Source organism: Myxocyprinus asiaticus, chromosome 25 (genome assembly GCF_019703515.2).
Source record: "Myxocyprinus asiaticus isolate MX2 ecotype Aquarium Trade chromosome 25, UBuf_Myxa_2, whole genome shotgun sequence".
Lineage (NCBI taxonomy): Eukaryota > Metazoa > Chordata > Actinopteri > Cypriniformes > Catostomidae > Myxocyprinus > Myxocyprinus asiaticus.
In genome coordinates, this window is record NC_059368.1 from 17,472,511 (window position 1) to 17,495,689 (window position 23,179).

General features: G+C 37.4%; 2 protein-coding genes, 4 non-coding genes and 1 pseudogene across 9 annotated transcripts; 6 read left to right on the top strand and 1 right to left on the bottom strand.

Moving 5' to 3' along the window:
* Nucleotides 1–2,264: 2,264 nt before the first annotated feature.
* On the bottom strand, nucleotides 2,265–9,509 carry LOC127415763 (ribonuclease H1-like). Of its 4 annotated transcripts, none has more exons than XM_051654653.1 (9): nucleotides 9,374–9,504; nucleotides 9,163–9,255; nucleotides 8,949–9,073; nucleotides 4,635–4,820; nucleotides 4,342–4,441; nucleotides 4,102–4,180; nucleotides 3,564–3,648; nucleotides 3,333–3,457; nucleotides 2,265–2,806 (listed from the first exon to the last, which is right to left on the bottom strand). In XM_051654653.1, exons 2-9 carry the CDS (start codon nucleotides 9,228–9,230, stop codon nucleotides 2,720–2,722), a joined length of 855 nt encoding a protein of 284 aa, XP_051510613.1. In that variant the 5' UTR covers nucleotides 9,231–9,255; nucleotides 9,374–9,504; the 3' UTR covers nucleotides 2,265–2,719. The 4 variants fall into 4 exon arrangements, with proteins under 4 accessions (XP_051510613.1, XP_051510614.1, XP_051510610.1 ...); XM_051654654.1 differs by adding an exon at nucleotides 2,985–3,022 and having other exon boundaries at nucleotides 9,163–9,504; XM_051654650.1 differs by having other exon boundaries at nucleotides 9,163–9,509.
* A 377-nt stretch (nucleotides 9,510–9,886) lies between these two features.
* On the top strand, nucleotides 9,887–14,664 carry LOC127415764 (40S ribosomal protein S7-like). Its single transcript, XM_051654655.1, has 7 exons — nucleotides 9,887–9,948; nucleotides 10,596–10,679; nucleotides 10,793–10,864; nucleotides 11,297–11,440; nucleotides 11,935–11,999; nucleotides 12,708–12,858; nucleotides 14,553–14,664. The coding sequence occupies exons 2-7, from the start codon at nucleotides 10,605–10,607 to the stop codon at nucleotides 14,628–14,630; spliced, it is 585 nt and encodes a 194-aa protein (XP_051510615.1). The 5' UTR covers nucleotides 9,887–9,948; nucleotides 10,596–10,604; the 3' UTR covers nucleotides 14,631–14,664.
* On the top strand, nucleotides 10,954–11,174 carry LOC127416551 (small nucleolar RNA SNORA73 family). Its single transcript, XR_007893137.1, has one exon. It is a non-coding gene; the product is annotated as a small nucleolar RNA SNORA73 family (small nucleolar RNA).
* Nucleotides 11,659–11,868, top strand: LOC127416554 (small nucleolar RNA SNORA73 family). Its single transcript, XR_007893140.1, has one exon. It is a non-coding gene; the product is annotated as a small nucleolar RNA SNORA73 family (small nucleolar RNA).
* LOC127416552 (small nucleolar RNA SNORA73 family) lies at nucleotides 12,141–12,361 on the top strand. The gene has a single exon (XR_007893138.1). It is a non-coding gene; the product is annotated as a small nucleolar RNA SNORA73 family (small nucleolar RNA).
* On the top strand, nucleotides 12,889–13,108 carry LOC127416553 (small nucleolar RNA SNORA73 family). Its single transcript, XR_007893139.1, has one exon. It is a non-coding gene; the product is annotated as a small nucleolar RNA SNORA73 family (small nucleolar RNA).
* A 1,011-nt stretch (nucleotides 14,665–15,675) lies between the features above and the next one.
* LOC127415612 (allantoicase-like) lies at nucleotides 15,676–22,000 on the top strand (annotated as a pseudogene).
* The last annotated feature ends 1,179 nt before the right edge of the window (nucleotides 22,001–23,179 follow it).

The following is a 23,179-nucleotide window of genomic DNA, read 5'->3' on the forward strand; positions in this document are numbered from 1 at the left end:
AGTCATCCAAGGCGACTCCATCGCTTTAGTTTTAGTAGCAGTAAACTGAGACATCTGAGAATCTGCCAAGTACCAAATTCATACAAGGTAGGCTCAAGAAACCTGAGGCAGTGAAAGGTGAACACTAAATCCTCTTTGTTTCATGCAGGCAAGGACAATCAGATTCTCCTGACCTATAACTGTTGCACGCACATGGCACATTCCACTCTGAAGGTCTTGGATCTCAGTGGGAATTCAGAGGAGCCAAGCCCTGTAAGCGAAGGTCAGAGCAGACCTCGCTGATCCCCCAGTGCTGAGAGTCCCACCTGTGTTTGTTTAATGAAAGAGAAGACACCTCTACTTTCTCAACCTGCTGTGTAACTTATCTGTATTTAAGACAACCCTCAAGGCTTCTGTCTAGACATGGGCTTAAAGCAGAGAACAGGACAGGCAGTATATAGCTAGAGATAAACAACACAATATTTAGAGAAATCTTCTGGAATGCTGAACTTGAATAAGAGAAACCAGTGCCCATACCAAATTCAATCAGGCTTCATTAGGGTTAAGTGGTATCAAGACGCTCCTTACCAACTTTCTCTATCAATTCAGAGTTTGATCCCAAGGTTATGATTAATCGACAGCCAATCGAGTGCGAGACAGCACGAGTCACGTCTCTCGAGTAAGCGAGATTTACATGTCTGCTGAAGATGCTTATGAAAATTATGATAAATTATAAGAATTTAAACACAGTTATAACAGCACAAAAGGACGTTAAAAAAAATTATCAATCAAAACACATTTACACAACACGAATAATCACTATGAAATCACGAATAATTATAATACATTCACACAGCACAGAGGATCACTTGAAAATTATAAAGAATTTAAAGGCATTTGCACAGCAAGAAAAAACATTGCTGCTACTGCTAGAGCACGAAAAAAAAAAAAAAACATCTGAATGTGATGAAAATACTAAAATAGAAAATATATCGATGTGAAAGTAACTTTATACAGGTCCACAACATTCAGGCTTGTAATTTTAAAAGTTTAATATCTTGATTTGATATGTAAAAAAATTAAATAAATTGCTTTAGTATTAATTTAAATTACTAACTTAATATCATTTAATACAATTAGACATTAATACACTATCGAATAATAAAAATGTGAGCAATTGGAAAACGAGTGCACTAATAAAAACATATTATTTATTTCGAGCAGCATAAGACACAATAAAGACATATATGGTGTGTTAGTGTGCTTTTATTAAACTTCAAGTGAAATACTGTATGTTCATGGCATCTCTGCCAGCAAATCCTAATAAGAAGGGGTTTGGGTGGCATTCACACGTTTCTGATATATCTACAGTATATATCAGATTAAGTGATTAAGTTTTTATATTTTAAAGTCATTCGATCATTATTTATATTGTATTAATATTTTACTTGAAATTATATAATTATTTTAGGTTTATTTATTCATACATATCTTATGGCCAATGTGGGGAAATGATTGGGAAAAAATTAAAGTGCCTTTAAACAAATGCAAGACTGCCTAAGATATATTTCTTGCAATACATAATGATCATAAATAGCTTATTTTGTATATATAAAAAATTGTCTTGTTGAAGTTCACTTTAAATCGGAGTGAGAGATACTGGGGGGAGTGACTATCATTTTGCTCACAGCTGATTGGTCCAGACTCTGGACGAGCTCTCTGATCGGAAACATAACCTGCCCCAGAGCAGGTTAGCCGATTAGAGTATGTTACCATGGCAAGGTACACCGATGAAAGCCTATCCACTTTACTGGTATCGCAAATTCAGAGTTCGTTTAAACTAAGTTTAAACTTATCTAACTAGCTGCTTAATCCTGCTTTGTAACATAGGCCACGGGGGTGTAATTGTTGAACGTTAAAAGGTTGGAAATCCTTCTGTTAAAATAAATAAATAATCCAATTTAGAGATCGTCACATTAAAGGTTTACTTTAAATTTATGAAAGCAAATTGAATGAAGTTACCCTCAGTTATGAAGAAAAGTGCATAATACATTGAGGATATCCATTATGAAAGCTAAAGATGGAAAAGACTTATAAACACAAAGCTGAATTTTTTTTGACAATAAGATCAAGTCTATCTTTATTTCATAAGTCTCCAAAGTGAACTGCAGTGACATCTGCTGCTCATATTAAGGCATTTCAGCTTTAGTAAAATTCAGGGTGTCACAACTGAAAACTGCTTTCATCAAAAAAAAAAAAAACAAACAAAAAAAAAAACCCCAGAGTAACACAAAAGTAAATTTACCTTTAATTTCAAACACATAAAAAATTACAAGGAGAATCAATAACAAATTGCAGTGGTACAATAATGGTCATGCTGCTGGCTAACACAAGCATTATGACAACAATTATTTCTGTTACTTGTAACGCCCAAAACAGTTCTTATGTGTTTAAAGAAAAAACAGGGTATCCTGAGAGAAACAAATTAAGTTCAAAGAATCAATTTCAGAATCAATATAAATCAAAAATTACATTTCAAACAACAATCAAAACCAAAAAGTTTGAATAAGCATCACTCTTCATAAAAGAAATGCTTTTCTAGTGTTGTTTTCAATATTACAACATGAAAAAGTGCATTAGCTATCAAGGGGAAACAAACTAAAAAACTAATTCCCAGGCAGCTAAAACATTGTGTATCATCATAAAATGAACAATGACAACAGTAATAACATTATCATTGCTAACAAGAGGGCTTTGCCGCTCCCTCTCTGGACAGTCTGTCTGCCTCCTCATTGCCTGTATATCCAGCATGACCTGGAATATGCATCTAGAAATGAATGAGAAGGGAGATGGTTAATTTCTTCAGTTGTTGTAATTTCACTAGCCATGCCCAGCATTTGTTTTCTTGCTTATTTCACAAAGCCAAAAAGAAGGCTTGATCCTACATTCAAAGAATATTATATCTATTACTGCTGTGCTGTAATAGAACAAGATTAATCACCAACCTTTTAATATGATTATATTCATCAGCATGTCAAATAATCTGTTAGCATAAGTGAAACAGAAAGGGGTGTATATGGTCTCAGCTTCTACTGCATATGGATATGAATAAATGAAAGCATTCTCCGATCTTTCCATTTTTAATTATCCGAGATAGAAGCATTAGCCAAGATAAGGAAAGAGATGCGGAAATGATGATTGGATGAAAGTCTACTGCTAAACATTGGACAACATCCCAAATTTACATCGTTAAGGAAAATTGTTACACTAAGGTCAGGATACCATGCTTGAATCACACAAGATGAATAGCAGATACTATATCTTAAAACACTGTTTGTACAGATAAAACTTACCCATACGACCTCAAGATCTGCATTTAGTTCGTCCAATTTTTGGAAGTCTTCCTTGTTGATTATATTCCCACCACTTTTAAGTCTCCAACCATTTGTCTTCCATGTCTTGACCCAACTTGTGATGCCTTTAGAAAACAAACATTTTAACACTGCAGCAGTAAACAACGACCAGATACTTCCACAAAAACCAGGTGTCAGAATAGTTTGAACAGAAAGGCAGGGAGATCATACCGTTAATGGTGAACTTGCTGTCTGTGTAGAGCACAATCTTTTTAAAGTTCATTTCTATGGCTTGCTCTAGTGCCTTACAAGCTGCCTGTGAAGAAACATTTAAAGGTACACTCTGTATTATTAATTTTTCATCTTGGTCACTGACACATTGGTGCATGGATGCAGCATTATTCAAATGAAATAGTTCTCAGTTATCAATGTCAGCCATGATTAATATAATCCATGAGTGAAAATGTCCAATAACAGGTCGGTAACTGAGATTAAGAGAGCAGTGTTCAGCTGGTCATGTGATTCTAACATGGCATCCCCCATGAGGGGATCATGTAGAATAAAGCAGCTTTTAGAAGGTTATTGACATGACTGGAGTATTAATAATATTTGAGTTGTCATGATTTTATACACATTTCAAAATTACAATTTATTAAGGAGCCATATGCTTAAGAAAATACTGAGTGCACTTTTAATGATATGAATCAATTATGAGCTAAAAAAAAGCACTGCTTACAACCACCTAACTCTGAAATTAACTCTGAAATACCTGTAATTCTGCTCTTTGGTTAGTCTGTCTCCCTGGAAGCCTCTCTGCCACATTCCTGGGAAGATAATTCAAATCTGCACTGACAACATAGATAAACGCACAGATTTCTTGCATACAGTATATCTGGTTTTGTGACCAAACATCACAGCTAGACAATATTAAATTGCTGTCATTCAGAATTTTCACTTGAGCGAGAGCTGAGAGATGTCAAAACATTGAAAATTGAAATTTCAGACTCACAGTGCATGATCACGCCCCCAATATACACCGATTCCTGCACGTGCTCCATTTCTCCCATTGGCTGTACAACAGCCATCAGTGTACACCACTACTGCATCACCTTCAAAGCATACACACAGCAGGCTATAATAACCTTATAACCTATGGTCTGTGTAATGTCACATTTTTGTAAAGGAATGTAATCTGGCACTTACAACACTAATGTAAATCATCCACTATTTGTCTTTTGGTCTTGGCCAAAATGTTAATATACATTATCTGCTTTAACTGCAGTACACAAACACAATAGTTACCCATATAAGTAAAGCCATCACTGCTGACTGCAGCTGACTTTGGCTGTGGGGGCTCAATCAGTTTCACTTGTTTAACACTAGACACTCCCTCATCTTGAGAGTCTTCACGGGTCCTTTTCCTTCCGAGCGGAAAAACCATTGAGGCATCAGGCACATTTCTAGGAGGCAGGACCTCATGGTCACACCCTTAAACACAAACAATTAAAATATCAATCACTTGCACCACAGTATGTTTGCATCCTATCAATACATAGACACTTATTTTTTGGAATAAGTGGAATTCTTGAAAAACACTGTGACCAATTACAGGAGCTAAATTATACACTTTCCACAATACACTAGGGCTGCAACGGAACATGTATCCGCCCCTAACCAAATGGATCCAGGGCCTTTGGTACGGTACACGCAGTCACACGAATGATTATATATATCTTAGCTTGCGTGAAACCAATATTAAAACAACATAATGTACAACACAAACCGTGTAGATCTAAAATAAAAAATAAAAAAAATGAGCAGGAAACTGCCGATCAGATAAATGCATGTGAAGTTTATACTAGCTCGCTATTTTTCCCAGCTGTGATGGAACTAAACAAAATATAAATATGTCAGACTTAAATAAGCCAGTGATTGAAGACCCACCACCATCTCAAAAATCTGTTGTTTGGGAGCATTATGGTTTCACAGTAAAATACAGTAACACTGGGCAATAAGTAATGCAAAAGGCTGTGTCGGCTCTGTTTCACCAAAGTCAGGTATGTCTCAGTAAGCACATCTAATATGATGACTCATTTGTGGCGACATCATCCACATGTGTCTCTTGAGTTTACGGGAGCATAAACAGCCTGTGCAAGTTAGTCTCTTGCCACAGCGTTCAAACAGCCTCTCGCTGCAAGCACAAACAGAGCTAAAGTGATAACGAACACCATATGAGTATTTATTGCTGCAGATATGCGACCATACTCAATCGTTGAGAAAACAGGATTTAAGCTTAACGTGCTTGAGCCCCGTTATAAAGTTCCTACAAGAACGCATTTCAGCAGTTCTGTAGTGCCCACTCTATATAAACAAGCACGCGCTGTAATTGTCTAGCAGGGGACATTGTCAATACTAACAGATCTGCCCTATCCTCTGATAATGTGGATATTCTGGTGAGATATATTGGTGAGCTGAAAGGCCAAAAAAAAAAAAAAAAAAAAAAAAACAGAAATCTGCACTGCTAATGTCTTAATTTTGTTTTTTAACCTTTATTATTATGTATGTTTTTATACAATGTGCATATAAGAGGCTCTTAAGTTTTGTATTGCAATTTCGATGAAGAAATATGCATAGTGCAGTCATGTATAAATGAGCCTTCACAATAAGAATTGCTGCCCATCAGCCACTGTGTTTTCAAAATAAATAAAAGAAAGATTTTTTGTTTACTTTGCTGTACCGAAACCGTGATCCCAAAACAGATGAGGCCTGTACCATGAAGGTCGCTGAACGAACTCAGGGTTTCAGGTTGACAAATTCAAACCAATCCAATCAGGCTTAAATGGTACCATGATGCAGCTCATCAACTTTCTCTGTCAGCTCAGGCTTCTATCCTGACATTAAGATTTGATTATACGCTACGATAAATGATAAAGCAATTAAGACATTTTTTTTTAAAACAATCATTAAAAAAAGCTTACATTTAATTAAAATATAAAAGCTTTTATATTTATTTGAATTGAAAACTTTATATATCATTCAAAATGATTACAAATAAATATAGGCTACTATTGATTTCAAAATGAATAGAGACTATAAATATGAATATTCTCCCTAATTTTATTTTCCATTTTCAAAATCTACCAGTTAGTATATCAAAAAGTGTTTTAGACAATGGAATAAACTACTTTGTAAATATATATGGGATAATAGGAAACCTAGAATTAGTCGTAAGTTGTCAAAAAGGCTTGGAGGACTAGAATTCCCAAATGAAATATATTATTATAAAGCTGCCCAAATTCGACCTTTATTGATTTGGATGAACGAAGAATCTAAAGTGAAATGGAGGAAGATGGAAATGTATCAAATGGGGGAACCTATTAGTACATCCCTGTTCCTACCCAAACAAAGCAACTAATTTAAATTATTAGATAATATTTGTATTAATAGTACTTTTAGAAGTTGGTTAGGAAAAAAGAAAAACAGTACAATTAAGAAAGATATAGTTAATTTACAAGAAATTTCTAAAGATCCTGATTTCATGCCAAATAGATTAGATAATACATTTAAGTTTTGTGCAGATAAGAGGTCTGAAAAGATATCACCAACTCTTCACTGATAAAGGAATGGATATCTTTTCAAACTTAGCCAATTTTTTACATTATTTACTGGTAAGAAGATATTTATTAACAGAAGTTAAAGTAAAAGAAATAAAAAAGGAAATGCATCCATTAATAAATTATATAATTGATACATACAATACAACTAATCCAATAAAGATTTTAGGAATTTTAAAGAGTGCACTTGAAAGTGATGTACAGGACACTCTGAATAAGATTATATGAAGGTGGGAGGATGAATTAAAAATACAAATTAATCAGCAAGACTGCGAAGAAATATCATATAATACATTCCATACTACTCAATCCAGTGTTTGGAGGAAATATGCTTGGAAGATAATTTAAAAAATGTTTTATTTTTTATTTTTTTTATAACACCTGTTATTCAAAGTAAATACAATAGCATGGTAAAAGGGGATTATTGGAGAAATTGTGGAGAATAAAAATGCTCATTACAGTCAAATTCTATATGAGTGCTCTAAATTGACTAATTATTGGAATGAAGTTATTAGACTCATATTTAATAGTTAATTTAATATTTAATAAAATTGAACAAAACATATTTAGGGTAATCAGAATAGCAGCTCTGAAAAAGATTACAAAAACAAAAAATAAAGATGGAGAGAAATGATTTTGGAAATATACCAAATAACATTTATAATAAATAATAAAAATCTGGAATATGAACATAAATGGGATTTGCTTAAAAATATTCTAAATGAATTTAGATAGATTGTTTCCTTCAGATTCTTGTATGATGTCTTATCTCATTTAATTTTTAATTTTATTATTTTCTTTAAAGGAGGTGATGCCTTAACTTTCTTTCCACTTTATTTGAAATAAAATAACATGTAAATGAATGAATTACACATGTTATTTATAGAATATGTTGTGAATGGTTATTTGATATGTTTATTCAAAATAACATTGTGGTGTTTTTTTATTTCTCTTTCTTGATGTACAATTTGTACATTGTCTTTAGTAAAAAAAATAAAAAGCATAAAAAAGGCTACTATTGATTAAAGTGAGCACTTGGAATACTGTATGCAAGAAATTGGTATGCAATAATAAGACGTATTTGTTCTTTTTATGAAAGAATGTATTTTGTGTACTGTTTATATTATTATAACTTCAAGTAAAATACTGTATGTTCATCTCAAGTCCTTGAAAGAAAGAAGGGGTTTGGGTGGCATCCACCCCTTTCCATTGCAATCTTGAGCTTTTAATTATATATATATATATATATATATATATATATATATATATATATATATATATATATATATATATATATGTATAAACGATTCTTTTTTGCAGGTATCATATTAATCCATCTTACTGGCTGTTTAATAGATGGCCTAATATATTATATTTATATTTTCAAAGATATGTTTTGGTATGGCCAAAGGAGGATAAATGAAAAGCAATTATATTTTAAATAAAATACAACACTATATGCTGAAAATCTACATTTAGATTCTCAAATAAATAATTTATCATGAAGAGTCGATTTTGTGGATTTCTCAGATTGTATTTGTAAAGTGTGCTATAAGAGACACAGGGGAGTGACTTGATTGGTTCAGCATCTGTTTGCGATCTGTAATCCAGAACGAAATCTGCTATGGAGCAGGTTATCCATGTAGCGTAAATTGCTATGCGATGAACACCGCTAAAAGCTGACCAACTTTCATGGTACTTAAAACCTGGGGTTGAGGCAAACTAAACTAAAACTTACCTGGCTAGCCACCGAAACAGGCTTCATGGTACAGGCCAATGTACGTACCAGACCGTGAATTTTGTGTACCTTTGCAGCCCTACTATACACTACAATTGTTTTAACCTAAAATCTTGGGGAAAAAGTCAAATGACACATTATGCTTTAACTACACATCTGAAGAAAACTGGGAAAGATCTTTATAAGGGAGAGTGTGATGAACTGTTGCCATATTCAAATAAACTGAAACTGAATCTAGAAGAGATAAAATGGCTGTGATGTTACCCTCTGTTCTGCCAAAAGATGATGCTGTTGATCGGCTCCTCACAAAGGCCCAAGCATCATCTTCAAGGGCAAATTTCTTAAAACTGGCAGCGCCAAACTTGTCCACTTGATGTTTACATTCCTCCCTTTAGGAGAGAAATGATAACTCGTGGTCATGCAATGCAACAGGCGCTCACAATGACAGAAAACAGCTCAAATGTACTTGCATACCCACCATGTTTTGTATACTCCAGGTCTGAATCCTTTCCTCACAGCGTAGAAGAAGTTTCCTTTCTTGCCCATCTCTTCTGCACTTGTACAGAGAGCCCTGCGTACAACATTGAAAAATCCAGGCAATCTCAACATAATCTCAGCTCACAGCAGGGTAAACATTGCAGCATCCATTAGTCGTAAGGGGTTACATATAATAGTCTCATAAAAACAACCTGTTGGAGACGAAACCTTTCACGAAATTCTAATGAATTCAGTACATTTAAACTTTTGTTAGCAAAAAACGCCAAAACATGCGTATCTTCTTGTGGCTCTTCAGTTTCGCTTCTTCTTCTGTGGGTTTATATGCAGTTTGCAAAGCAACCTTTAGATGTGCACACCGCCACCTAATGGGCTGTAGTAATATTTTTTAGACCGCTGTCTCTGATAAATTTCATTACATGCTTACAATAATTTGATGCTTATGTTATTTTTAATTATTTATGAAAAAGTTTAGATTTGTAAATACACCACCCTAGCTACTTGTTTTTAAAATGGAGCTGTCCCAGTAAGTTAATGCTTTAAAATTATATATATATATATATATATATATATATATATATATATATATATATATATATATATATATATATATATATATATATATATATATATATATAGAGTTTAAGTAGGAACGGGCGCCCCCCTCCACTTTGGAGGAATAACGTATTTCCCATCATGCCACATTCGGACGCCCTTTTACCCTCTTCTCGCGAGATTTCGGTCTCTTCCCAGGCCGTCGTTGAAAGAGGTGAGTGTACTGAATGTTTCTAGTCAGAGGAATAATATGTTAAAATGTTTAAAATAAGTCATATTTATTCTCACGTAGTGGCTTTATGTAATGTTTTCATGGGGATGCGTTAGATGCGAGCATGTTAGAGCATGGATGACTAATAAAGAGAGCAAAATTAAGACTTTTAAGATGAGCTAGCCGACATGTCAATAGTGGATGCTTCGGAGACAGCGTTGCTGCGGCCCATGTGGTGCGCTAAAATGGCTTGAAAATTCTCATTTTAAACAATAAGTAAAACGCCAATTACCTTGAACACTTATTTGTGGACTGATAAGAATGAAGCAACGTGTTTTGTAAACATTTTAACATTAGCTAATCAATGCTAAGAACATACTTGACTGGAACTATCTAATAGCAGCAGGCTAGTGAATCTTTAAGGAGAACTTGGAATTAATAGTTGGATATTGCTGACCCATGGTCAAATACAAGGTAATTTGGCTTATACAGTTTTTTTTAATACCGGCGGGATCAGCTCTGACATGTCAGCTTTCTAACATGTGCAACTGAGCAGGTCATGTAGCATTTGTGTACTATCCATAGAGATGCAGTAAATACTAATCAGTGTATTTAGCACTAACATGTCCATGTTTGTTTTTGTATTTCAGACACAGGCCATGTTCAGTACTAGTGCGAAAATCGTGAAGCCGAATGGCGAAAAGCCAGACGAGTTCGAGTCTGGCATTTCCCAGGTACAAACAGCTAGTGTCTTATGAAGTGTAATTTGACAGAATTGTAAAGTGATTTACATGGATGAGGATCTTTTTTAACGTGTTAGTCATGAGACATTACATGTATGATGCAGGCTCTTCTTGAGCTGGAGATGAACTCTGACTTGAAGGCTCAGCTGAGGGAGCTCCACATCACTGCTGCAAAGGTAAAGAACACAGTTTTATTGGATGTTTTTGTTTAACACATATCATATGGCAGTATTAGTAGAATCTTGAGTAGGTGCTTGAGTGACAACCAACGTGGACATCCTTTGAGATTGCTCTCATGTGGCTCTGTCCATGTGGCGTAAGGGAGCGTAGCACTAAAGTGCCATGACGTACAGTCCCGTTCCACGACGTTGGATAGCAAGCTTGTCCCCGGCCTCTGGCTGGTGTGGACGGCATCCTGTATATTCCTACATCTTTCCAGAGCCCTTTGGGCAGTGTCTGGGGAGGTAAACCATGCAGTGCACACTCATAACTGTTAGGAGTATGAAGTGGCCCTAGCTGAATGCAGTGGCTGGGCATAGCCGTTTCAAGACTTTGGGGGTCATGTGGGGGTCTTGTAAGTTCATGCTGTAAATTCGCTTTTCTATTAGGAAATTGAGGTTGGTGGCAGCAGGAAAGCCATCATCATTTTTGTGCCTGTGCCCCAGCTAAAGTCTTTCCAGAAGATCCAGGTCAGGCTCGTGCGTGAATTGGAGAAGAAATTCAGCGGCAAACATGTGGTCTTTATCGCACAGGTAAGGCTCACAGTCAGCTTTTTTTTTTTTTTCTCAAAGTGTCTGTCTAATATAGACAGCTTTTTTGTTAAACTTGGTGTCTTAAGCATGTTTTGTTTCTAGTCTGCACTTTGCCTCTTCAGTGTTTAAGAGTGCATTTTATTTCAGTGCTGTCCTGTAGGGTGAAATTTTAAGCTTTTAGGTTAGCATATTAATTATAGTGTTGGGTTGATTGATTACCAACGTGAACATCCTGTGAGATGGCTCTGTCCTTGTGGCATAAGGGAGCGTAGCACTTAAGTGCCATGATGTATAGTCCCGTTCCTCGATGCTGGATAGCAAGCTTGTCCCCAGCATTTGGCTGTTGTGAACGGCATCCTGTATGTTCCTACATCTTTCCAGAGCCCTCTGGGCTGTGTCTGGGGAGGTAAACCATGTAGTGCACATGCTCTTTAGAGCTTCGCTGAGATAATTTGGTAAAAAATCAACATTTTAATTGGTATTTTGTCTTGCAGAGAAGAATCCTGCCTAAACCCACAAGGAAATGCCGCACAAAAAACAAGCAGAAGCGCCCCAGGAGGTAAATGTCAACTCATGCATTTTGGAAGCTGTATTTGCAGAGTCTGGTTAGTAATTTTAGCTTTGCGTGAAATTCTTTCCACTTGGAATACTGTCTGTATCATATCAGTGTGTGCCGGTTGGCCTGCTGGCATATTTTAAACCAACGTGGACATCCTGTGAGATGGCTCTCATATGGCTCTGTCCATGTGGCGTAAGGGAGCGTAGCACTTGAGTGCCATGACGTAAAGTCCCATTCCACGATGTTGGAGAGCAAGCTTGTCCCTGGCCTCTGGCTGGTGTGGACAGCATCCTGTATATTCCTACATCTTTCCAGAGCCCTTTGGGCCGTGTCTGGGGAGGTAAACCATGCAGTGCACAACCTAAATGGATATGCAGTAAGATGAAGTTTGGATGCTTCTAATATTTAGGTGACATTACCTGAAGGGCTAATACACCCATATATGTATTATATTTGTTCCAAATCTTTGGCTTTGGTGGAACACAAAAGATGTTAAGTGGTATGTTAGCCTCAGTCACAATTCACTTTCATTGACACTTTAGTCATAAAATAGAAGTGCTTATAGTTTTCTTTTGTGTTGCACAAAGTCATATGGGTTTGAAACAACATGAGGGTGAGCAAAAGATGACAATTTCATTTTTTGATAAACTATCCCTTTAATATAGGGTGGATAAGTGATGAACTCTAATTCTGTGGTCTCTCCTCTAGCCGAACTCTGACTGCTGTGCACGATGCAATCCTTGAGGACCTGGTCTTCCCCAGTGAGATTGTTGGCAAGAGGATTCGCGTGAAACTGGACAGCAGTAGGCTCATCAAGGTCCACCTCGACAAGGCACAGCAGAACAATGTTGAACACAAAGTGAGTACTTCTCTTTCTCAAAGCAAACACCCAACGTGGACATCCTGTGAGATTGCTCTCATGTGGCTCTGTCCGTGTGGCATAAGGGAGCGTAGCACTTAAGTGTCATGACGTACAGTCCCGTTCCACGACGTTGGATAGCAAGCTTGTCCCCGGCTCTGGCTGGTGTGGACGGCGTCCTGTATATTCCTACATCTTTCTAGAGCCCTTTGGGCTGTGTCTGGGGAGGTAAACCATGCAGTGCACACTACTTATTTTCAAATGTTGCATCATGTTTCTGGCAGTTTTAATTGGGGATGTGCGAGACTAGTTGACTAAACAGTTCTGATGCTGCTGGTCGACGCTGGAATTACTAGTCGGTTAATATTTATCCCATTAAACGTTTAAACGTTTAAACTGATCAACATTTTTACACTTATGTTTGGCTTTATATTTTTACAGAGGCTGTGCTTAAATTACTGTATTAATGTTACATTTTTAAAATAGAATTAATAATACAAATATTATTTAAAAAAGGATATCTGGAGCAGATACCAAGTTTCATTTCACCTTAGGCTGCGTGTGCTTCTCTCACTCGCGGCACACGCAGGAAAATGTCCTCTCGCTAGACATGCAAACTCAGCAAAGTAGTTATGAAATTACTTTGGTGGTGGTGTGGTAATCGTATTTCCAAACGTTTAAAAATCCCTATGGATTTTTTTTACATTTGAGTCTTCTTTAAATCTATGTTTGCTTGTATATTGTTCTGTTGAGCAGGCTTTTCAAGCGCAGGATAGCCGCCTCGGTGAGTCAAGTCCCGTCTTTCACCGGACCACGTCGACGTGTTAATTTTGCTCATCAAAAAATTTATGCTTTTAAGTAGCCTAGAAAATTACTGTTTTAGGCTAGGAATGCCATTTTTTTTAAATCTGCTGATTAGGGATGAAGGCTATTTTCAACTAGGTTCTGACTGCTTAACGGGTTAAACTATCTTTTATTCTGTGTGCACGTTATGTTTAGAATACATTAGGTGTATTTTAGGCTACATCACAGGCCTATTTTTTTTTCCTATCCTATAACTATTTTTTTTTCATAACTTATTGGTTACCGAACAGCTGTCATATTAGAACAATGGCTAATGGATGACTGCACATTGTGAAATGCGCACAACTTTTCAGCACATTTTTTCTCTCGTAGATTTGGCTTAGTCTTCCTGTTAATTTTCAACAATGTCCTGGCTGTTTTAATGTTAAATAACTTTTACTTGGTGAATTCTGCTTTGAACAGGCTGGGTTGCTCTATTGGTCCTGCATTATTCATTCAATTGTTTTTAATAAATATGCCTGTTAAATATTTGCTACCATTGATTCAGTGAATGTGTGTCATGTTCTGTATTTAATGTACAATGATCATAATGCAAGGCGAGCACGTTGCAGATAAATACCCTTTTCAGTGGTATTTAGTGTCGGATTTGGAATAAGTATCTTAAATGGTTCGCATAAGCACTTTTAATTTTTTTTATATATAAACTTTTCTGAAGGTTGGTTTCTTTTTAGACTAGTCGATTTGAAGTGGAGAGACTAGGTTTTGTAGAGTTTGTTTCACTTAGGAAAACCAGCAAATCAACAAACATGTTCAAGTCTGATGCTATTTACCAAAATGTGTCTTCAAGTTGTTGTTTTTTTTGCATTAGCTAATTTGTGGTTCTTTTTCAGGTTGAGACCTTCTCTGGTGTCTACAAGAAGCTAACAGGCAAAGATGTAATATTTGAATTCCCGGAGTTCCAACTGTAAAGTTCAGATGACAAAATAAATTTGTTTACATGTCCCCTGTCTTGAGTTTTGCCTCCTTGTACTGAGTGAATGAGTAGCTGTCAAATCCACCTTTTTCCTGATCACAGAATTGTTCCATAATTGTTCCATTTTCAGTTTCCAGTGTTTTCACTCGCATCAGGGTATTTTCTTAGTGGATAATGTGATTGTTTAGTGTATTAACTGTAAAAATTGTAAAAGAAGAAAAGAAAAAAGATTGTGACTCCATAGTGCTGATGTTTGAGAGAGTTGCAATGATGTTTTTTTGACAGTGCCTCACCAGCAAAGTGTAACAAGTGGGTGCATTACTTGAGGCTATTGATGGCATGAACAAGTTGATATTACAGCCATCTGATTTTGCATGAGAAAGTTGTACCTCATCTGTAGGAAATGTAAAAGTGTGTAATATTAAGACTCCTTAAACAAAATGTTCCAACTTTAACTGCACATTTGCTCCAACTATGCTACAGATAATCATTTGCATTCAAGCTATATGTTAGTTTTTTTTTGCTGTGTGCTTTGGATCCTGCTGGAAATTACCTTGCACACAGAACTTCCATTAACACTATAACTTCCAGAGTGCATTGACGCAGGAAAAAGTGTAGTTTGAAGTGGAGAGTATTGTCACAACCTCTTTCTGTGCAGGAGAAGGCGAAAGTGTGAAAAACAGAAAATGGGGCAGGGCCACCTAAACACTTGATACAGAGTGCTCATGGAAATATAAGGGAATTTTACAATTCTTTTACCAGGTCTGGAAAAGTCATGGAAATTATAAGTTTTTCTCTGCTTTAAAATCATTTGAGTTGGATTTTGTTTTCGTGTAGACTAGAGGAAAACTTACCTGCAAAACATAGTGCTGTTTGATCTGTAAGTGAATCGTTTTGTCAGTTCTTTTCAATGAGTTAGCCTAAATGGTCCACAAATAGTTTTAAATTGATGATTTTTAAAAATCAATGTCCAGTTGTCAAATGTCTCGGAAAGACTTTTACATTTATTGGTGAAAAAGGGTGGAAACCCTGAAGAAGGAAGGACAATTATGAAAGACTGTTGCTGTGGAGAACGCTTGTCGCTGTCTATAATTGTTGCTCTGACTACACTCTCAGGCCACAAAGACAGGTAAAATGCCTCTATGGTGATTTATAAACCAATTTCTTGTCTAGAATCGAGAAGTGTATCATCTGTATCTTGTTTTAGTATTTAGTGTGGCATCTAAAGATTATAAATACCTCACTCAATTGAAGTTGTACCAACGACGTGTTATACTTAATGATTTTCACCCCCTATTTGTAATTTAATTCTGACGACATAAGAGTCCCCCTTTTAGTAAGATTCATTTTGACTTTTGGGTGGGAGTGGAATACTGTACCAAGCCAACGGGAAAAACCCCCTTCTATCAAGGTTCTATCTCTAGATAATGCAAATAGACCTTTTTCACAGACTGTGATGACGCGTTTCCGCCTTAATTATCAGCGTAAATCTGATTTATGCTGATAATAATTTTTTTTTTTAAATATACATTTTTAAAATATTGAGTGTAAATTTATAACATTATACTTTGTGTTGTATTACCCTGATTGTTTAATAGTAATGTAAGAATGGATAAACTTCTCAAAACAGAAATGACACATTATGACATGTAATGTCAGATTTGTGGTCTACTACAACTATCAACCAGATGCATGTCTGTGCCCAGACTGTCGGTCAGTTTTCACCAAAATGTTGTTTTTGAACTTGATGTTAGTGGACTCTCTGTAAAATACTATTTTGGAGGGGGTAGTTAAAGTTTTGCCAACCTAATATTTAGGGTGACCATACGTCCTCTTTTTCGGACCTCAAAAATGTGTCCGGCTGGGATTTCTAAATTTGCCAAAATGTCCGGGATTCGGCTTTAGTTGCATTATGATGTGAATCTGGTCTAATACTTCATTGTGTGTGCATATTTGCATTGTTTTAACCCCTTTGTAAGTCCCGCCTTCTCGCACACAAATTGGTCAATTATAAGAGGCTTGCAGCAACTATTGGCGAAATTCCTGCTTGTCAATCTCTCCGCGAACGCGTGAAGCGCTGTTGTGTTCGGCATCAAACAGTTGCTTGACAGTAGCAGCCAATGACAGCTGAGTGAAAACAATGCCCAAACGAAAGTCAAATTTACAGAAGATTTGCACAAAACATTTCCATGCTTTCGTCCAGGTCGAGATCCGTGGGAAGCAGAATGTATGACATGTAAAGCTGGCACTTATGTGTCAGTTGCTAATAAAGGTGCAAGTAATTTAGAAGCACACATTAGCTCTGCAAAGCATAAAGGGTCAGCAAAAGGTGAAAATTCATCAGGTAAATTAACGGACTATTTTTGTGACCAGGTAAAATTATCACATTGCTTCATTTTCCATGGCCATTCAAAATAATAGTGATAGTAAATGAAGGTACACTCATGGCATCAAATATTTTATTTTAGTACATGGACATTCAAAAGAATGTTGGAAATTTTTATTTATTTATATATATTTATGTTATGCTAATAGAGTGTCTTTTTCACTGTATTAAAGTTTGCATTCATAGTAACACTCTTTTGAACAGCAATCAGCCACGCTTCCTACAGTTCAACAACCTTGCATGTGAAACAGCTGGAGGAAAGGTAAAATATAGAAATTTTATTTGATTTAAATGTTAATTATATTTTTGTTTGCCTCTGCTTTATAATACCACATTGAAATGGATTAACAAAGCACTAAAACATTGTCATTAAAGGTAATTTTTGCCACAGATGAGTGGTTTGCCCCTGCTGGAAATCTTTTGGAGGTAAAGTCTGCTTTTACAGTGGTGATATGTCCATGTTCTTGACCGTTTCTCTTAATAACTGGTGTAATGTTGTTTTAAAATCATCTAAAGAGGGACCCTCCAGAATTCATAGCTTCAGCGTTTACTGAGTTTGGGAAATGGATGGACGGCTGGGAGACCAGGAGGAAAAGAATTCCAGGTATTAAGATGTGTTCCTCAAATCTCTCTAATGAGCTAGAAGTAGCTGCAGGCGACTTCATTTTCTCATCTGTTCAGTCTCTCTGAAGATCTGTAAAATGAAAGCATGTAAGAAGGATTTACTGCTGTACTAAGATGCCTCATCTGACCTATCTTTTAGGGCATGTTTTGTAATCCTAAAAGAGTCTGCTGCTCAGTCTGTACTTACAACGGTGATCTCATGAAAGATGCAGTGAGCAGTGTCTCATATCTTGTGTTAAAGGCCATGACTGGTGCATTGTGCAGTTAGGAGTTCTAGAAATTAGTCATGGCTTTGATGTGGACACAGCCTTCTTCACTGGAAACTATGCCTAATACGCCTCCATTCAATCTGCATGTCTTAGTGGGTATAGATCAGTGCACCCTTTGTCTTATAAACGGCTTTGCTGTAAAGTAAATGATAGATTACCTTCAATGTGTCTAATATACAGTATGTTACTCCTAAATCAGATCAGATGGCATCTTTTTCTCTGGTAGGAGATCGTACAGGCATGGCTGCTTCCCAAATCAAGTTTGAAGCTGTGGCATAGGTGTGAAATATCTTCCAATGCACTACAATTTCATGCATAAAATCTAGTGTTTGTCTCGAGTGAACAGAACTCCATCTGAATTTACGATTAACAGCTTAAATCAGACAGCTGGGAGGAGCTTGTACCAGTGAGAGAGCTGAAGCCGGGGTACTCTTGATTCATGCCACAACTACTTTAGTGTCACATACTCATGCAGAGTTGCACATATCCGCCTCAGTATATATCCAGGTAATGCACTTTCCACAATATGAATCATGCAGTGCAATTAAAAATAACAGAGATTGTAGTCATTCATATAAAAATACTTGGCCAGGGAGTAAAGTAGCATCCTAGAGAGCCATTTATTTTGTAAAATGAATACAAATCAAGGAATGTAAAATAATAATAAAACCATGGAATTTTATATATGTAGCACATTAAACTTGGAGAGTACCGTGTATTTCTTAGCATTTTTATGTGGTGTTTTATTTATTTATTTTTTTCTGAGCAGGTGATTTCTTGCTGCAGGTACTTATAAGAAGATATTATCTCTACGAATGCTTGAAAGCTTTATAGTTTTGAATTGCACATTTGTCTATGCTTAATTCTGGCAGATTAAAAAAAGCATTTCTAGGCTGATAGTTTATGACATTGGGATGAAGGACTGGTCTACTGGGCCTGGTCAAGAACTAGTGGATCTGGTTGCCCTGGTCAATGAAGGAGTATGTGTAGGCTACAGCAATGCCCAGTTCGGTCACCCACGTAATATGATTGGTGTGTGAATTTTTAGACCAGGGGTTGGCAACCTATGGCACGCATGCCAGCATTGGCACATGGAGGGGTAATCATTGGCATGCCAGCAATGGCGAGAGAGGAGTAGACTATTTTATTTATATAAATTCCACACTGCATTCCAATCTACATTTTGATGTAATCCTTCCTCATGATCACACAGCGTGTTTCCATCAGTTGAATGGGAGTCTAAACAAAAAGTTAAAATGTGACGAGACTGCAGTATAGACTACCCAACAGTGTGTGCAAGCCATTCGCGCATCACGAGCCGGCAGCGCTTCACTTTCGGTTAATCGCGCGAGTAAATGCGCCCGCTTTGCTTCGGTCAGGCTGCGCGGAAGACAGTCTACATTCCCTCCTTAAACCATAGTCACACTCAAAATTACATTAAAGGTTAAAAGAGAAAACATAAACCCACATCGTGGGGTTCAAAAATCTGAGTCTATTCAAAATCTACATTAAACTTGGAAATAAAGATGTGGATGGCCAGCACAGCCATTGACCAGAAAAATAAAAAATGGCACTCCATGTCAAAAAAAGTTGTCGATCCCTGCTTTAGACTGATATGGCAAGTAGAGAAACATCTCAGAGATGCATTACGTAAGGGATAATGTACAGTCACCTAGTTATCCCAAAATAAACACAGACAGGGTGATCAGGATCCTGATGCGAACCAGAGGGGTCTTGTATCACCCTGAAGGGGTTTATTTTGCAATAACAACCGGCTCACTGTACATTATCCCACTTATTACATGGCAACTAAGCAAACAGATAAATACAGGACATAAAATATTGATTTGCATTGAAATGATGTAATTATGTGACAAGAAAGAAAGTGCTGAACAGCTAAAATCCATCTCGTTTGTGTTGGAGTTCTGTTGGTGTTTATTATGAGCAAATTACCATCTGACTGCTCATTATTCAGCTTTTTACAAGTCTACTTGCCAAATAAACAAATAAATAGACATGAATTATTGATTTGCGTTGAAATTGTTATTATGTGAGAAGAAAGAAATCGCTGAACAGCTGAAATCCAACTCTGGTTTGCATCAGAGTTCTGTCAGTGTTAATTATGAGCAAATGACCGTCTGACTGCTCATTATCCAGCTTATTACAAGACTACTTGCCAAATAAACAAATAAATAGACATAAAACATTGCATTCAGTTTGAGTTCAGCTGGTGTTTATTTTTTAATTAATCACCATCTGACTGCTTATTATGCATCTTATTATAAGACTGCTTGCCAAATTAATAAACAAATGCACATGAATTATTGATTTGAGTTTAAATTATTTTATTAGCTTACTTGTAGAGATTACACAGTGATCTGAGAAGCAGGACAGATGGCAGACAATACTCAGATGAGCAGTCTGATATGTGGATGTGTGGTTGTTACTGAGAAATATCAGACCGCCAGATGGCACCATTGACCAAAATCGAGTACTCCAGAAAGCTGTGTAAAAATGCCATTTCTTTTTTACATTTTGCCAAGAGGATCTTTGAAAATGTCGGCTGCTGTTATAGACAACAATGATCTCTGGTTTCAATCAAACATATCATAAAACTCTGGACAGTTTCCCAGACTTCATTTTTAATAAATGACTTCCTGAGAGAATACCACATACCATTTCTTATAAATAAATTATGATATATTTAATGACTGTTTGAAGAAGATTATGGAATAAGATAAGAGATTTTTAGATAAGAACCAGATCATTACTTTGTCTGAATTGTCTGTAGTGTGTTTCTCCCTAGGTCTTGGGAGAGCTGAGAACATGGGTGACGGGTGGGATACAGCCAGACGCCTGGACCGGCCCAAAATTTTAAAAGTAAAAGCAGTGATGTAGTTATTATAAAACACATCACAAAGATTAGTTATATAATCCCACATTTGGTTTTCAGGTGGATGAGAAAGGCATATTGCAGCAGGCTCTGATTGGGCTATTCTCAGACTAGGACATCCTGGAGTGATCAGCAACATTGAGCTAGACACCAACCATTTTAAAGGCACTTGAAGTGTTATACAATTTGCAGTACTCAACAATAAGGATGGTTTTCTGGCCCTGGGCCAGTGTACAGTAAGAGGGTTTCAGGCCGGTTGATGGGACTTGTCCTATTGGGCCAGTGCTGCATCGTCACTAAATATTTGATGATTTTGTATTTTTAAGCATAAAAAAAAATACACCTTTGGTTTTGTGTGATGTATTGAACATTGTTGTTGTGTTTTCTGCTAATTTAGACTTGGCACCAAGGTAACATTAACTAAATTGTAAAAACCGATAGTCTCACCTTCAGTAGTTAAGGAGCTATTTTTACCAGATCTAACCCTTAAAATGAGTTTTGTTTGTGTAACCTCATGTATTCAGGTTGATTCAGTGATGTTAAATAATATTTTATAACTTGAATCAAAACTGTTAAGTTACTACATCATGCACATTCTTTTCCAGTCTAGCTGATTAACATAGATGAGGTTTAGTCAAAATTCTGAGAATGACTTGTGATTGAAAAAGCATCACTTAGAATGGGCTGGAAATTATGAACACAGTGATGTTTTGCATCGTGCGCCATCATTTTCCTGCAAAAGTCAGTTTATGAGGTTTTAACGATCACATTACATTAATGGAGTTACATTATAGCTGTAGAATGTCCAACCATCATTGCAAATTAAAAGCCTAGTATTTATTTATATATTTGAAAAGAAAACAACATTTAATGAACAAATAAATGTTTGCTCTGGTTCATAAAATAATAATAATAATAATAACTTTGTTAAAGTTTTTTCTTTTTTCTTTTTTTTATGTTGGCAGGGAAAATAAAAATCTGAATTACTGGGCCAGCAGAAAAGAATCCTAACTGTTGAGCCCTGATTTGCTACTTATTTCTTAGTCAAAACGATAAGCTTCTCCCTGAAACAACCATATGTTTCTTTTTTTGGAAATTTCCCAGACTCCTGCAGGATTGAGACTTCCAGTGGAATTTGCACTGAATACAATTCCCCTAGAAAAACTCACTTTGCTAAAGACTGCTGGATTTGACGGCGCATTTCAGCGGCTTCTCCCCCTCTGTGCCTGTGCAGTGCAGAGAACGCCCCTGGGCGCTTCGGCAGAGCAAAAAAAGAGTATATTCTGAAAAGAGTATATTTTCTATTCATAAAAGAGCGGCACACACAGAACGTCTTTTTAAAGATTCCTTTCCGTTTGTGTGTTATTCCTGGTTGCGGTTGCTATCTCTCAGCTTCCGATGGCCACGATCGCTGTCTTACGTGTCTGGGCCCTGCCTACGCAGAGACATTGCTCGTGGATGGATCATGTCCTCACTGCGAGAACATGACCATGGCAACATTGCGGTCACGGCTTGCATTCGTAAAAAAGCAAGCCACCCCAGCGGCTCCCCGCCTCGGTCCTTCTACCTATGGGTATGAGGCCGTGCCGGTTAGCACTGGGGGCGATTTGGGGACCTCAATGGGACCACCTCCGCCGGGTATCCCCCCACGGACCTCCCATTCCCCAGCACGCTCGCTTGCCCCGATCGTGTGCTCAGACGAGATCGCTGGCTCGTCTCAGGGTGAGTTGGACCCCACGTTCAGAGCCCGGGAAGAGGATGAGTTATCGAGCGCAGCATCGGAGAGCGGGCTCATCCCATCTGACGCTGAGGCTTCGGCTGGGCTTCCTCCTTCGGGAACGGTCGCCCAGTGTCAGGCCAACGTGGAAATGACGGACATGCTTTCCCGGGTGGCCATGAGCGTTGGGCTAGAGTAGAACCCTCCGCTCTCCCCTGAACCCTCGCGGCTCGACGATTGGTTCCTGCTCCCGTTCCTTTCTTACCGGAAGTGCATGAGGAGCTGACAAGGTTGTGGGAGGCACCTTTTACTGCCCGGTCTCGATCGTTCAGCTCCCCCGCTCTCGCTACCCTCGATGGTGGAGCGGCCAGGGGGAATTCAGTGATCCCCCAGGTGGAAAAGGCGCTCGAGGTGCACTTGTGTCCGCAGAGCGCTGCCACCTGGCGCGGGCGCCCGAAGCTCCCATCCAAGGCCTGTAGGTTTACGTCGTCTCTGACAGCTAGGGCCTACGGTGCCGCTGGACAAGCTGCCTCCACCCTGCATGCCATGGCTTTCCTGCAAGTACACCAAGCCAAGGCGCTAAAAGAACTGCACGAGGGTAGTTCTGACCCGGGATTGATGCAGGAACTGCGGTTGGCGACCGACCTCACTTTCT

Coding starts and splice junctions, on each gene's coding strand:
- LOC127415764 (XM_051654655.1), top strand. CDS start 10,605: ATGTTCAGTACTAGTGCGAAAATCGTGAAGCCGAATGGCGAAAAGCCA. Junction 10,865..11,296: donor TCCACATCACTGCTGCAAAG/GTAAAGAACACA, acceptor CTTTTCTATTAG/GAAATTGAGGTTGGTGGCAG. Junction 12,859..14,552: donor AGAACAATGTTGAACACAAA/GTGAGTACTTCT, acceptor GTTCTTTTTCAG/GTTGAGACCTTCTCTGGTGT.
- LOC127415763 (XM_051654650.1), bottom strand. CDS start 9,293: ATGTTGAGATTGCCTGGATTTTTCAATGTTGTACGCAGGGCTCTCTGT. Junction 4,181..4,341: donor TGGGGGCGTGATCATGCACT/GTGAGTCTGAAA, acceptor CTATGTTGTCAG/TGCAGATTTGAATTATCTTC. Junction 2,807..3,332: donor CAGATCTTGAGGTCGTATGG/GTAAGTTTTATC, acceptor ATTCATTTCTAG/ATGCATATTCCAGGTCATGC.